The sequence below is a fragment of the Homarus americanus genome, unplaced genomic scaffold, assembly GCF_018991925.1.
Source record: "Homarus americanus isolate GMGI-L3 unplaced genomic scaffold, GMGI_Hamer_2.0 scaffold56333, whole genome shotgun sequence".
In the NCBI taxonomy this organism is placed as follows: domain Eukaryota; kingdom Metazoa; phylum Arthropoda; class Malacostraca; order Decapoda; family Nephropidae; genus Homarus; species Homarus americanus.
In genome coordinates this window covers 9,027,197-9,043,530 of record NW_024734940.1, presented here as the reverse complement: position 1 = coordinate 9,043,530, position 16,334 = coordinate 9,027,197, and the positions used below count along the sequence as shown (strand labels likewise).

At 37.7% G+C, this 16,334-nt stretch overlaps 1 protein-coding gene across 7 annotated transcripts in view; it reads left to right on the top strand.

Annotated features, from left to right (window-relative positions):
* Positions 1–16,334, top strand: part of LOC121870620 (guanine nucleotide exchange factor DBS-like) — a 170,973-nt gene that overhangs the window by 152,498 nt on the left and 2,141 nt on the right. For 6 of the 7 annotated variants that reach the window (XM_042372471.1, XM_042372470.1, XM_042372469.1 and 3 more), the window contains 6 exons: positions 1,741–1,932; positions 7,734–7,859; positions 9,690–9,887; positions 14,371–14,645; positions 14,898–15,156; positions 15,737–16,005. In XM_042372471.1, coding sequence (XP_042228405.1) covers positions 1,741–1,932; positions 7,734–7,859; positions 9,690–9,887; positions 14,371–14,645; positions 14,898–15,156; positions 15,737–16,005 — 1,319 coding nt within the window. The remainder of the gene's footprint in view (positions 1–1,740; positions 1,933–7,733; positions 7,860–9,689; positions 9,888–14,370; positions 14,646–14,897; positions 15,157–15,736; positions 16,006–16,334) is intronic. The other variant, XM_042372468.1, reaches the window with a different exon arrangement.

The following is a 16,334-nucleotide window of genomic DNA, read 5'->3' as shown; positions in this document are numbered from 1 at the left end:
ATATAGAAGTTTGATGTTAATAATTCAATCATTTAACTTTAAAACTGTTTATAACAAACTCAATTACATTATTATTATTATTATTACATTATTCATTATTATTACTATTATTATTGTAACAAACTCAATTACAGTGTTATTATTATTACATTATTCATTATTATTATTATTATTATTATTATTATTATTATTATTATTATTATTATTATTATTATTATTATTATTATTATTATTATTACAGTGACCCCTCGGTTAACGAACTCAATCCGTTCCAGAAGGTCGTTCGTTAACCGAAAAGTTCGTTAACCGAAACCATTGTTTCAATGGGTTTTTGGGTAATTGGTTCCAGCTCACCGAAAATTTCCTAGATTCAACAAAAATGGTAGAAAAGTTCACTTACTTTGAGGTGTGTATGTAGAAGGCTCCTGGATGATGATGATGATGATGGGATTTAGAATGGGGGTGGAGGAGAAGGAAAAAGAGAAGGCATTGGGGTGGAAGAGAAGTCACCCCATGGTGCCATTTCACCCATAAAATTTTAGCTCTCTTGGTGTAATTCAAGATTATTTTCTTTAAATCAACACTGCACTGCATTATATATTGTCAATATGTAAAATATATTTCAAAATGACCAATAATTTGCTTGGAAACACAGAAAAAAAGCGTTTAGTTGAAGAGAGTCTCAAGCAAGATGTTACCTCCAGTGAAAACAGAGAGAGACTAACTCCTGTTTGCTGTGTTAAGAGGCTGGATGCCGCGCATTAAACTAGTCACTTTACCTTCAGTTATGTTCAATAATTGTTAAAATGACTAAAAAATTGAATATTAAACTTTTAAAATTATTGAATAGTATAAACTTCTTGATATTTACTAAAATAGTAAGGAATTTAAGCCCTAGAACCGATTAATGTATTGGCGGACTGATACTAAAGCTGGTTGCCCGGTCAGTGCAAGCGAAAACATGTTGAGGTCGGTTCGTAAGAACTTCGTTAAACGAATTTTTTTTCGTTAACCGAATTGAAGATCCTTATGGAAGGCAGTTCGTTAATCAAAATTACGTTAACCGAGGTGTTTGTTAAACGAGGGGTCACTGTATTATTATTAGGGAGTACAGTTCTGTACTCAGTGTTTAACGCCCTGCCATTTGAACTTGTAGTTCGCCCTCCGTGCTTTGTGGTTAACCCTCGTTTAGCGATAATTTTGCTTAATGATAGGTTTTTCAGGAATGCAACTCCATTGTTAAATGAGGGATACCTCTAGGGAAATACTTCTTCACACAGAAGGTAGTAGACCTTTGGAACAGTCTACCAGCTTAAAGCTGGTAAACCAAGCTTCAAAATAGCCCTAGACAAGACTATAAAACATAATGGAGGGATCCTACAGAGGCCATTGCCTTTCTTCCCTTGGCAGAGCCATCTTAATTTGGGTGGCTGTTCTGTATATACAGTATTTCATTATGGAGATGTTTCAGGGCTGCATCTTTTAACCTTTGGCAACTGTTCCGTGACTATGTTTAATATTTTTTTGGTGTATTCTAGACCTATTGCAACATTTTCAATACAGTATTCAGAATATTCCTGAATCTATTTTGTTTCTGGTCCCAAGCTTGTTTCTCTAAATTATCTGTATGGTATATTAGAGCTATTAAAAGGTTTAATTTCCTAAACTCGGTTGAAATAAAATTTATCAGAGGGGAAATTTAGATGTTCATCAAATCTTACAGATTTTTTTTTTCCCCAGAAAGATTCATTCCATCGGCTATACTCACTTTACTGCCAAAACAAGCCCCAGAGTGAAGAGCTACGGCGGCAGGTAGGTGACAGCAACCCTTTCTTCAAGGAGTGCCAACGTCGTCTTCACCACAAGTTACCTCTTGGTGCCTATCTCTTAAAACCTGTGCAGCGCATCACCAAGTACCAGCTTCTTCTCAAGGTAAGACATTCCTAAGGGGTAAGAGTAATATATTGTGACTAAGGATATTGTCTTATCTTATTTTTCCGAGCTATGTAAAGTCAATCAAAAAACTATCCTTACGAAATTGTATTAGACAATATGACAACAGACAAAGGATTTTGACAACCCTACCAGAACAACAAGAGTAGTAGTGTTCATTCTGAAATTCATCGAACCCCTAATTACAAATAGTTTATTAAATGAAAGATACTGGATACATTATCTTCTCTGACTATGTATTGTATCTACTGTATCTTGATCTGACTAAGTTCCATATTGTAAAATATATTTTATTATGCTGGTACAGTAAGCCCTTGCTATATCATGTCTATGAATATTACAGTTCACTCAAATTACCTGTCTGTGAAAAGCCATCTAGGCCAGTGCACTTTGTAAGTCCACTTGCTGTTATGAGCATTTTGGCTGTTATTAATTTCACTCAAAGCTACCTTTGGAATTTTTGGCTGTCAGTACGTGATCATGGCACCCCATCATGAATTTTTATTTTTTAGGGAATTTAAATTCATTGACTAGGTATTTGAAACATGCAAGAATAGAAATTATTGGACTGAATTAGTTTATGAATGAGGTGCCTCTTATAGCTTGTTTATATCATGTAAACTGAAATGAAAATTAATCTTGTTCTTATTAAAGTATTTCCTAAACGCTGTAAATTTTTGGAGATAACAGTAACACTGTGATGCATTGTTGTCTTATTGTACAGCTGCTGGTAAGCAAGTGAGTAGCGGACAAAGCTGATCTAAGCAAAATATAGCAGCATGGTTCTTGGGGCGCAGTTGAAAAGATATCACGAGTGAATAGTACATTACAGTACGTTGTAATACAACACATGCATAACATAAATTTTATTTATTCAGTGTGAAAATTAGTCTTGTTTTTAATTTGCAAAACAATGAATTTCCCAAAATACTGAATGCCAGATTTTGTCAAGGCTTTTGACAGCATACCCCATGAAAGGCTGAGAATTAAACTGGAAGGGTACGGGATTTGGGGAAGTGTCCTAGCGTGGTTCGGAAACTTCATGCATGATAGCAAGCAGTGTGTGGTGATTAGTGTTATGAAATTGTCATGTGTACCAGTGACAAGCGTGGTACCACAGGGCAGTGTATTTGGCCCGTTGTTGTTTGTTTGTTTCATAAATGACATTCCAGAAGCTATACATTCCTCTATACAAATGTTTGTGGATGATGCTAAGTTATTTAGGGAAATTAGAACCAAACTCATTGCATAGAACTGCAGAAAGATCACTCTGAGCTTCAAGAGTGCTCAAAGAAATGGCTGTTAAGATTCAATGTCACGAAGCGTAAGAGGATGCACCTGGGTCGTGCCAATGGTAAGGAGGTGTATCTCCATACGAAAACAACGGGGAGTAGAGACGAACTCGCCACTTCCTGACATCACAGTTGGAAAGATAAAGCCTGGAAAATTCCGAAACCATAGAAAATGGATTTCGGGGGGACTGGCGAGTTCGTCCCTCCTACGCTAGACGCCTCATATGTCCCAACGGGACAAAGAAACTGCATTACAGTAAACCCTCGAAGATCCGGACTAAAAGGGGGGACCACCTGTCCGGGAAAGCTGATTGTCCGAATCTTCCGGCGAATGTACTAAATGTATAAAAACGATAAATAATGATATAAAAAACACCAAAAATACAGTACATATTATCCTGATCACTGGGGTTAGTTATACAGACTTTTTCCTGTGAAAAAGCCTAATTTTGAGCAACATATTAGTACTCTACTCATTTGTACTCAAATGTGCTACATTAGGACTAAAAAAAAATTGTTTGCAAAATATGTAATGTCTATATTCAAATTACTCGCTATTTTTCAAGGATTCCAGCAATGCAAGTTATATTCTGCTAAGTTTATTCTGTGAAATTTTATATAGATAAAAACTTTAAGCCTAAAACTACCTTCACCCTGTTTTGGGAATGCTTCTCAGAGAGGCTTCGTAGCCCAGAACACCCAATTTTTTTGTCCGAATCTTCCAAAATCCAGATTTACCAGGTCCAGATCTTCGAGGGTGTACTGTAATTGAGACTGAATGTGAAAAGGACCTGGGTGTGTATGTTGTCAATGAACTGAAGTTCTCGGGCCATGACAAGGAGAATCAAGCAACTAAACTATTAGGTCTTCCCTACCTGGAGTACTGCCACCCTGCCTGGTCCCCAAGATATGCTAGGGACTGTCAGTTAAATGAAAATGTCCAAAGGAGGCCACCAGACTGGTGCCTGTACTTCGGCACCTCAGCTATCCAGAGAGATTAGAGCGCATGCAACTGCCTAGCTTATACTACAGACGGGCAAGGGGGGACCTTATTGAGGTTATAAACATCTGAAAGGGCACTACTCAGTTGAGTGTCCACACCACCAGCTCCACAAGGGGTCACAGCTCAAGGTTGAAGAAATTGCAAGTCCAGAAAACCATGAGGGCAAACTTTTTTGGAGTGAGAGTTGTGAACTCTTAGAACAATCTGCCAGAGAGCATTGTGACGGCTCCAAGTGTGAGCTGTTTCAAGACCAGACTTGACCAACACTGGAGCAGGTTCAGATACATTCAGGAGCCAGTGCAAGCCCAGTACTTGCCAACAGTGTGTAACAGAGTCGTGACCGACTGCCCAAGCGGCTAACAAGCCAATCGGACATGACGAATGTGGAAACCTAAGTTTATTGACAAAAATGGGTGTTAGGTTCTTTTTACATTTGAGCAAAGGGGTAGACATAGAAATTTGCTTAAAAACAATGACTACTGTAAGGGGCGGATTTTCATTTTTCTCTCTTTTATTGTGTCTTTAACATATAGTATACAGTATATGTGTACATAGTATATGTAAGAGAAGATATTTTTCTTTTTATAATATTTAATTTTATTGTTTTCCGTCTTTTCTGTTTCTCTTTTCTTTTCTGTTATTATTTTATAATGTCTATCAGTTTCTTTATTTTCTTTGGTTATCTTCTTTTCTTTCCTTATTTACTGTACTTGTTAATTCTTTTCTAAGTTATGTCCCAAGTACAGTATTTCTTTCAATGTTAAATTCACTAAATATGGCGGGCGTGAAGCACTTGTTACATAGCTGAGATATGATGAAGGAGCATCAAAAAGTGACGCTCTCCCTCGTACATGCATTTATATCCTAGGTAGCTGGCAGCTAACAAATGACTCTGGAACCAATTGTGCTCGTTAATGGAGGGACCACTGTACTGTGAAAATATATTTTTCTTTACAGGTACTCACAATACTTAAAAAGTTAAATAATACAGTTCAAAATAATGTAACTCTTAGCTGCGCTGACGAGGTGACGGGTGAGGTGACGTACCAAGACACTTTCACAGCACACACATTATCAGGACTACTGAACCATTGTTTTATAACATTTTACTTTATAATTTCTATTTTAAAATTAATTGATACATGTTGGCTCGATTTGGCTACTTTTGCACTTAGACAACTGATCAGTGAATATACCAGGGCATATGGAGACACGAGTGATGTCACGAAGCTTCGCAACTGCAACCACAACTGCTGAGCAGCCGCATAAATCATCACAACTGTTACTCAAATGTACAGTACTAAGTTATTACTAAAAATGTTATGTCTAGTGCAAACTATGAGATGTTTATACTCAAATTAATCACTATCTTGCAAGGATTTCAGCAATGCAAGTTATATTCTGCTAAGTCAAGTCAGTGTCATTTTATGAGCAAAAAACTTGAACTCCCTGTCTTTTATAATCCTCTTCCCTCCTGGCTGTCAACACTTCCCCATCCTCCCAGCCAGCAGGGGAGGCAGATGGCAGTGAGTGATAATGATTAATGGGATGAAGGTTGTTTTAGGCTTAAAGTTTTCTCGTATAAAATGTCAGACTTGATTTAACAGAATATAACTTCCATGCTGGAATCCTTGCAAGATAACGAATTATTTGAGCATAAGCATCTCATAGTTTGCACAACACCAAAGAGAAAATTTTTAATCCTTTTGCTTAGTACAATTGAGTACAGTAATATGTTGCTCAATATTTTGGCTTTTTCACGAGGAAAGGTCTGTATAACTAGCCCTAGTGGTCAGGATATTATGGTATCTAATATTACAGAATATTTCAGATAAATTCTTTGTTTAGTTCCGAACATAGAGACTGGTGGTCAGGGAGACCCTTGGGGATAGAAACTGTAATAATTTGAGCTTATTAATACCAGTACCCTTCATATACAGTAAAAGACTTATTTTCACCTTATTATTCAGCTTGTCATTTAAGGATATAATATTGGTAACGTCTCATAGAGAATTTATTCGGGATCATTATGGTATAAAATTCATCTCTCTAACACAAATACAAGTTTATAATGAATGCTGTGAGGAAGGGGGGGGTGGGAAGGGTCCATTGGAAGTTAAATGTGACTGTGCACCCCCCTCCCCCCCATACCCTCACCTGGCTTGCTCTAAGGTCTTGCCTAGCATAGATAACAATGTCCCCTCTTGCAAGTTTGCAAGTTACTTGAGAAAGGTTTGTAAATAAGTCAAATCCATCAATACTGAACTCACATTCCTCTGGGTCGATTCTCCTATTCTTGTACAACAGTTCTACAACTCCTACTATATCGGGTTGGTGTACCTTCAGTAGTGTTTCAAACTCCTCTCTCTTATCAAGGAACATGTCAGTATTAGTGTACATGCCATTCAAGCCAGAATTTGTTCTTGGTAACGTCTCTGCTCTTGGTAGTAACTCCGGCCCCCGTCCATCCTCAGCAGCTGCAGCATTTGCTAAGTACGTACACTGTATTTTGCAGGGTGTGGTTAGAAATGTCATTGCTTACATGGCGCTCACCTCTTCCCGGGTGGGAGGTAGAGCTGGTGACTCGCCCTGGGTGGAAGGTAGAGCTGGTTCCCCCCCCTGGGTGGGAGGTATAGCAGATGGAGGGTGTACCGCTGCCCTCCGGCTCATCTCTGGTGCGCTCACTTCCACTACCCTCCCCCTGGATATAACCCATGTACACCCATCCCCTCTCAACCTTGATTCCTCACTAAAAAAACATGCATTGTGCATATATTCTCTCAAATATTACATCAAGAACTGCTATTCATACAATCCAGCAAAGCTTCGAGCTACCACATTGCACCACTGAACGATGGGTGCGGGGAAGTGAAGGGGGGGGGGACATTCGGCATGAAGCCAACGCTACGACTTCCATCGAGTCAGTAGGGGTAGAGGTTGCATCAAAACTATGGCGCATGAGTGTACCTGTATCAATGATTAAATACAGAATGTTGTTTATTCCACTATGGCTGGTAATCAAGTGGGGTAGTGCAAAGCTAATGAGTGCACTATATATGCTGAAATACACAGGTATGAGGTTTCAGCCAATAACACCTTGTATAAAAGATACACGGTTAAATGCTTGTGATATAGAACAAATATAACAAGAAAATTTATTAAACTTGCAGAATATGATAATTTTATTCTTATTTGTTTCAAATTGGATGAAAAAATTTCAAAATGTACTTAAAATTTGAGATGGGATGTGATCACAGCTGAAATTTTCACATGTAATGATGGCCAAAGTGTGCAGAACTTGGCTGACAGCACTGCACAGGTCTTGCCTGTTTGCCGCAGACTGTGACAACTTGAGCATACTGCTGCAATATAAAAAGTTCCCTTTTTTATTTGCCATGAAAGAATGAACCATAGTACTGTACTCATAGGTATGGTATATTTGGTGGTTTACTGTATGCTTAGGTTATAATTGTGATATTTTAAAGGATTTGCTGAAGTGTGTGGAGGGTAGCCAAGGCCGCCGGGAACTTCAGGAGGCGGTTGACACGATGCTCACAGTTCTCAAGTGCCTCAACGACTCCATGCACCAGGTCGCCATTGTAGGCTTCCCAGTAAGTCCTCATGTTTTGTTAGCCACTCTTTTAGGCTCTGTAGTAATTCCCTGCTCGTCATCATTTTAAGTTTTCTAGTAACTGGTTGATGATGATGATGATGGGAATTAGAATGGGGGTGGAGGAGAAGGGAGAAGAGAAGGCAATGGGGTGGAAGAGAAGTCACCCCACGGCGCCATTTCATCCATAAAATTTTCGTTCACTTGGTGTAATTCAAGATTATTTTCTTTAAATCAACACTGCACTGCATTATATTTTGTCAATATGTAAAGTAAATTTCAAAATGACCAATAATTTGACTGGAAACACAGAAAAAGTGTTTATGTTGAAGAGAGAGTGAAGCAAGATGTTACCTCCACTGAAAAGACACAGAGACTGACGCCTGTATGGTGTGTTAACAGGCTGTTTGGCGCTCTAAAAACTAGTTTCCCTGTACTTAAATTATGCTAAATAATTGTGAAAATGACTAAAAATTTTAATATAAGACTTTTAAAATTATTGAATAGTCCAAACTTCTTGATATTTACTAAAATAGTAAAGAATTTAAGCCCTAGAACCGATTACTGTATTGGCGGACTAATACTACAGCTGGTGGGCAGCCAAATGCAGGCGAAAACATGTTGGGAAAAGTTTTTAAGGAATTCGTTAATCGAGGGAATGCTCGTTAACTGAAGTTAAGAATCTTATGGAAGGTAATTCGTTAACCGAGGCGCTCGTTAACCGAGGGATCACTGTACAGTAGAAGTCCAAAAATCCGGACTGCTTGGGGATTGGGTCGGTCCGGATTTTCGGATTTTCCGGATTCTCAGGCAGTACTTTTAAAATTCAAATTTAAGAGGACTAAAGAAGAGATGAACAGGTATATTTTGAGAGTTTATTCATAAGCAAGTAAAGCATGCTTCATTTATCAAAACGAGCAGTTTTAAAGAAAAATAAAGTCAACACTTGAAAAAAATGTAAACAAACTGTCTAATACCATGAAGAGTCTTGAAATTCCTAACCCATCCATCACTAACTGCTCACTCTGATTCAATGTTTATTTGCTCCCTAAAAGACTTTGCTTTGGCAATAAGCATCAGCCCATAAATTGCCATACCTTCTGATCATTTTAACAAAAACCATTTGTGCAACACTTTATCAAGATTTTCTAATTTGGGCCTTTTTTATATCATAAATTGTAGACTTTCCAATGTCATATGTTTCCATTAGATCAGTATTGCTCACACCACGTTCTAGTTTCTTAATTATTTCAAGTTTGTCACTCAATTTCAATGTGTTCTTCTTTCTCTTCACACAACGAAGTTTATCTACTTTAGGAGCCATTATTATGGGCTTGTACTCTGTACATGGAAAGAGTAGGACTCAAAATTACATATGTTGTCACAGTTTGATTGCTTGTTTTAAAGCGGCGATCGAGTGGTCGCTTGTTGTCGCTGTGTAGCTGTGGCGTTCAAGCATACACACAAAAGATTTATAGTGCCACAAATTTTACATTTGAGGACAAGCTAATTACAAAACTAACAAAATTAGCTACCTATAATTTACAATTACTTTTATTATTAGAATTATGTAAATTAATTTTTTTAACGGAATGCCATTCATTCACGTAACCCACAGAAGCCCGCTAAATTTAAAAAGTTTGAAAGTTTTCGTAAAGTCCGGATTCTCGGGTGGTCCGGATTTCTGGCATCCGGATTTTTGGACTTTTACTGTAGTATATGTATTTTATGCTATACTGTAATCCCAAAAGCATTCTTCTGTAAATATTAAAATTAATGCAATTACTTATTGTTATAATATTCATATTACAGTGTCTTATTTATTTTGCAGGGTAACTTGGCAGATCTTGGTAAGTTGCTCATGCAAGGCCCCTTCAGTGTATGGAATGAGAGCAAGAAGGGACTTAGAGAGCTGCGGCTCAAGCCTGCTCAGAGACACATTTTCCTGTATGAGAAGGTGTTACTCTTTACTAAACGAGCTGGAAAAGACACAGATCGAGCTACATATCATTTCAAGAATGCTCTTAAGGTATAGTAATTACAGTATTTGGTGCAATTTCAGTCTATGAAGAATGATTATAATTGTGTCATCAAATATAGATATCCTTCTGTTTATGATTTAAACAGTTGATCAGACAACTCATATACAGTCACCAACCCAGTTTCTCTATACAGTAGTTTGACATCCCAGTGTTCCCAGGACCTCTGACATGTGTGACTGGATCTGAATTCTAGAATATAGTACAGTATTACCCCGCTTTACACGGTTTCACTTTCCACGATTTCTCATTTACTCGGTACCTTGCCAGAACCGGACTTTCACTTTCCGCGGTGCATCTACTCATATGCGCGGTGAAGTATAATTAATTTTTTTATTTTTTTTTATTTAGCTCATAAAATTCATACAAATTACCCGGCCAGAATATAATTTACATTGCTGGAATTCTTACAATATGATGATCATTTTGAATATAAACATCATGGATTTTGCATTAGACATACAAATTTTAGATCTAATGTAATAATTTGGTTTACACAAAGCAAATATTTTATGTTTTGTGCAAAATATATGAAGTTTACATTCAAAATATTCCCTGACCTGCAAGGAATCCAGAAATGTCAATTATATTATCCTAACTTTAGTCTGAGGTATTATTTATTACTAAAAGTTAAAATCTAGTGTTTTCACCCAAACATTTCTCTGGTAGGGAGGGAAGGTGGGGGGTGGGAGGGAGGGTTGGGACCGACCGACCCAGCTGGCGTGAGTGTGGGAGGGGGGGAGGGAGGCAAGGTGGGGTACTTTGATTGACAGATAGTGTCGTGAAGAACATTTTTTTTTTTTTTATTAACTGAAGATATTTGTTTTAGCTCATAAAATTCATACAAATTACTCGACCAGAATATAATTTACATTGCTGGAATTCTTACAATATGATGATCATTTTGAATATAAACATCATGGATTTTGCATTAGACATACAAATTTTAGATCTAATGTAATAATTTGGTTTACACAAAGCAAATATTTTATCTTTTGTGCAAAATATATGAAGTTTACATTCAAAATATTCCCTGACCTGCAAGGAATCCAGAAATGTCAATTATATTATCCTAACTTTAGTCTGAGGTATTATTTATTACTAAATGTTAAAATCTAGTGTTTTCACCCAAACATTTCTCAGAGAGGTAGGAGCTAGTGAGCTGGGAAGAGGGGGGGGGGGATTTGAGTCCATTATTTGAATGGACATTAACCTGGTGACTGTATTTCTCTTAAATATTAATTGTGTGAGCATACCATCATAAAATTTAGATGTTATTTTTACTACAACATAGGTATTGTGTCGGAAAAAGTTGAGCTTGGGGGTCGGGCCAGTCTATTGGAATTAATCCCATATGTTCTGTTGTTCACTTTATGCGGTTTTCACTTTCCTTTCCGCGGTACCCTGTGGGTTCAATTGACCGCGTAAATTGCGGTACTACTGTATGTTTTCTAACACAAAATAGTCCTCCCAAAAGGAGTGCTTGGAAGTGTCAGTGAGAGCCCTTGCTGCCACACTAATATGCATGCACCCTATCTTCCATGTTGTCAGTGAATACAGACTGGATAACATGACCAATCTCTACTCAGTTCTGGTCACCTGGCCACACTGATTAGACCTCTTTGTGGCTTATTTCATATTTTTCATCAGCTAAGAGTTCTTTTTAACATATTTGGGAAACTTTCCTCAAGATAAACTATTTGTTTTTCAGTTTCTAGGTATTAGTGTGATTGTAGGTGTGTTTATTGTGTTGCAAGACTGTTTGAATTTGCATAATAAGCCAGTCTTTAGTCTACTGGTGAGCTACCCAGCATTGTGCCCTATTTCACAGTTTGTAGCTCAGATGTATTATTTACCAGATGCAGGGTCTGGCCTTAGGCTACAAGAAGACTATTTTAGTTCACTTGGAGGGTCTAGTCTGTACTGATATAGAATTTCAAGAAATTTATAATTTATAAGTGCAAACTTGTTATTCCACCTTAAGGTGACTTAGATCTGCACATGATATTCATTTTGTGGGATAATTGTGTGCTTCTCTCTGTTTGAGGTTACAGCATGTTGGAATCCTTCAGAGGATCTAACTTCACTTTTATCTTCTTCACCACTTGTTAGTTTACTAGCCAGTCAGACAGTTGGTCAGTTCTCAGTCATACACTGTTGGCAAATACTGGGCATGTATGGGGTCCTGAAAATACCTGAACATGTCCCAGTATATGCCAAATGTGGACTTAAAGGAGCATACACCTGGTACCTTCTTCACATCATTCTTTGTCAGGTTATTCCATGATTTCACAACTCTCTCCAAAAAAGTTGGCTCTCACAGTTATCTCTACTGATAACTTGTTTAATTTGAGGCTGAGATGGCCATCCACTAACTCCAGATATGTACTTTTGACTGAGAAATGTATTGTAAGGTGCATATGAACTTATTAAATTGTCCTTTAGTATAAACTGAGCACTTGTAATTGTTCTAGTCTCTCTTGGTAGTGAGGTGTCTAAGTGCTGCCACTAGTTTGGTAACCCTTCTATGGTCATTCTAAGACATTTGGCAGTCTTGGCATATCTTGGAGATTAAGCTGCAACTCCAAGTAAAAAGTCTTATTAAAGATAGACCATCAGATTATGTACAAAAATCTTTGTATTATTCCTATTAGTTTGTTAGTAAGACTCCTCTTCCTACAGTGACTTAAGAACTCTAGGTTGTTGTCAACATAAACACCCAGGTCTTTTTCACATCTAATTTCAGTAAGGGAACATATATATTAGTCAGATTAGGAAATAAGATATGCATATTGGGGGGTATTCTTGGAAAGAGCAATTCTCGATCAGAAGAGAGACCTTGGTGACTGGTTTATTTTCTGACTTCAGCTCTAAGTCATGGAGTGGTGGCAACTGCTGTCAGTATTTGCAGTTGTGCAGAATTCTAGGTTTCATATTTTTAAGGCAAAGTAATATGCCAGTTTTGCACAATTTATGGTGGGGTTCCCCAGGGAATCCACCAATAAGCAATATGAGTCTTCTTGGAAGCTTTTTCAGATAGCCAAACCAGAATCAATCTTAGCATTCTTAGTCGATGGATTTTTTTTTATTATAATTATTATAATTTCCAAAACAGGATCTTCCTGATAATACTTTCGCTTCTCAGTGTGCACTGGCCAATCCTCATAGAGAAGCCTTTGCTATTAACTTTTCCTTAAGGGTCTTTATAGATGTCTTGACTCTTTTGTTACTGATTATCCTTCACAAACTATTGAGGTCTGTTGCTCAACTTGAACCAGTTCTCAAATTCTTGATTCTGTAGGGACCGTTGTAGAGGAGACAGAACTGGTAATGTTGCTTCTGTCTTTTGCATGTGGTAGAAGGGTATCAGATCATTATGCTCTGAAGAGACCGAGTTTAAAGTTATCAAAAGACAAAACTCAAAGCCTCAAGCCTTAGAAAATTAATTTCTGGACTTTGTCTGGTAAAGAGGATTTAGTTACTTTGCAATTAGCAGACTGGTTTAATCAACACTCTCTACTTCTAATAATCAGTCTAAATGTGAAGCCACTAAGGTTAATATCTCCAGTCTCATGGTCAAATCCATTGAATTCACACAGCCAAGTTGTATGCCTCTTGTACATTATTTTAGGAGAATGGTGATATCATTGGCCTAACTTTGCAGTTTCTCTGAATCCACATTTCAAAAGGATGCTTGGACATTGGCAGAGGTTCATCTCCCTTTACTACTGCTCCTTTAGAATGCATTAGACTTCAGTGCTTGGTAGGGTTAGTTATTCTTTTAATCTGGTTTCCAGTTAATGGCCTGTCTTGTTGTCTCCTGGAGCTTATCACCTCCATCCTCCCATCTGCACCAGATGGTTTTAAGTACATAAGTTGTCCAATCTGGTGCTTAAAGTATAAAAGAGGATTATTCCTGAAATTTCATTTTTAATCAGGTATGGAGATAGTGACTAAGATTCCTCTCCCATTCTTTATGATGCTAAGGTGATCTGGAGCTGATTCAGGATTAGTTGTGATGTTCCAGTTTGTAATCGTTAGCAATGTAGATTGTAAAGCTCATTACTGTTGGTGCAACTCGTGAGAACTTTCCAATTTTGCCAAACTAACAGCTCACACTTATCAGGGATCTTGACTATACTGTATGCAAGTTGTCTGATCCATGAGATGTCAGGATCAGTCCATCCCTTCTTAAGTACTGTACAACACTTTTCACTAGAATTTTTTAAATTTAGACCAAATATATTTTTACTGTACTTTTATGGTATGAAAATTTAAATTTAGTAAGAAATTAAGACTTTTTTGTTGTTACTGTACTACAGTAGATGGTAAAGTTATGAAGCGAGACAAAGACAAGGGAACCAATTAACTAAGAAGTACATTATGAGAATTTATTGAATCTAATGAATGTAGAACCATTCACAACATTTTGATGTTTATAAATGGAATTTTAATGCCTTTTCCCACTAATAGATGTCGCAAGTAGGGTTAACGGAAAGCGTACGTGGTAATAAGGGTGATATACGCAAATTTGAAGTGTGGCTTCAAGGACGACAGGAAGTTCACATTATCCTTGCTCCATCAGCTGAAGTAAAGGAAACTTGGGTAAAAGAAATAAAACGAGTGCTACTTGATCAGTTTGAGTACCTGAAAGGAGAGAATATTAAGCAATATTCTTCTAGGATTCAAAAGGGTGCAAGTCTAAATGGCATCAGAATTCCCCCACTATCTCCCACAACCCAACATAGGTAAGCTGTATAAAGTGTTTATGATACTACTGTAGTTTTGGCTTAATTTTATACCGATTTTACTTTATTATGTAAAAATTCATGCATGCATATACTGTATGTATAAACATTTACTGTGGATGACATTAATTAATAGCAACACTAACATGTAATGTGGTTCTCATGATGGATATTAGATAATGACTATCATACGTATATGCTGATAAGTGGTCTTATAATGTTGTAAGTACCGGGATTTGCCTTTGCTTTCAGAGCTTTAAGGCAAACTGCATCATGGGATATGGCTGGCAATGGGATGAGTGGCAGTGGTGGCTCTATTAGTTCCAGCAGTTCTGAGGGTCGGCAAGGTGGAGAAAGCAGCAAAGACAGTAGCCGTCGCTCTACGCGTATGATGAGATCTGTAGATTCTACCCTTGGAGATGCTCCAGAAGAGGAGGAAGAAAGCTGGTCGTCAGATTACTCGGCATCAGATGAGGAGGAAGACCAAGAAACCTTTTCTGAGAGCACAGAGGTGACTACTATTACTCTGTACAGCTGTGCGACTGATGAAAAATATCTTGATAATAGTATATCTTTTTTGAGGTACTTCACTGCAGTAGGGAGCTATCAAGTGAGGGATGATCATTACAAAAGAGACTTTCACCTGTCCTATTATTACCTGTTTCTTTCATTCTCTCTGTTCCCCTTAGGCGCTCCACTAATTCTCTCAATGAAAAGTCACTCTTCCCTCCTCCTGTGTAGAAAATCTATGTCTTCCCTGTGCAGCTCTTACACTCACTCTTTATGCCCTCTTTACCAGCTTATCTTCTTGTTTTGTCTCTTTACACCCTCTTTATTACTACTATCATCATGCATACTTCTCGGACATCCACACTGTGAGTCATACCCCACTCTTTCTGCCATTCTGAACACTCCTTACCACTCACCATTTTTTACTTTTTCATTCTGTTAACCCTTAGTTGTAACACTCAGGTAACTCGTTTTTAAGGCTAGAATAGAACATTCTGGTTTATTCCAAGCACCTAAAAAATGCTTATCCAGTATGTTCTTTCATTCATTGAGTTTAATTTCATAATAACTATATAATTAAGTTTTCTTTTCAGTATACATCATCACGGTTCTTGGTTTTGGCTGACTATAATGCCATGGGTGGCTCAGAGGTTAGCCTACGAGAAGGGGATTATGTAGACCTGATCAAAGTTGGATGTGCTGGCTGGTGGTATGTGCGAGTCTCTGGAACACCTTATGAGGGATGGGCTCCAGCTGCCTACCTTGAGCGGGTCCTCAAGAAGGGCAGCAGGTCCTCCCCATCAGTCAGTAGTCAGGAATCCTCTTCAGGTCTCAAACATGCCACTTCAAGGTGAGTGTACTGCAAGTTTTTTCTGTAGCATAGTGTGAATAATAATTTTAAAAAAATACCAGGAAGCATTGAGAAGGGAAGATAATTGAAGGAAATGGAAGAAAGAGAGAGAGAGAGAGAGAGAGGGAGGAAAGGAAAGATGGAGAAGAGATAGAGAGAGAAGAGATAAGCAAGAAGGAACGATTAGAAAAACAAGGGAGACAATAAAAGTAGAGCTGAGAAGATAAAATGAAGGAAAAATAAAGGGAAGAAAAAATAATATAAATTAAAGTTAGGAAGAGGAATTGGTAAAAACAAACAGAAGAAGTTAAGAAGGAAGAGGAAAAGGA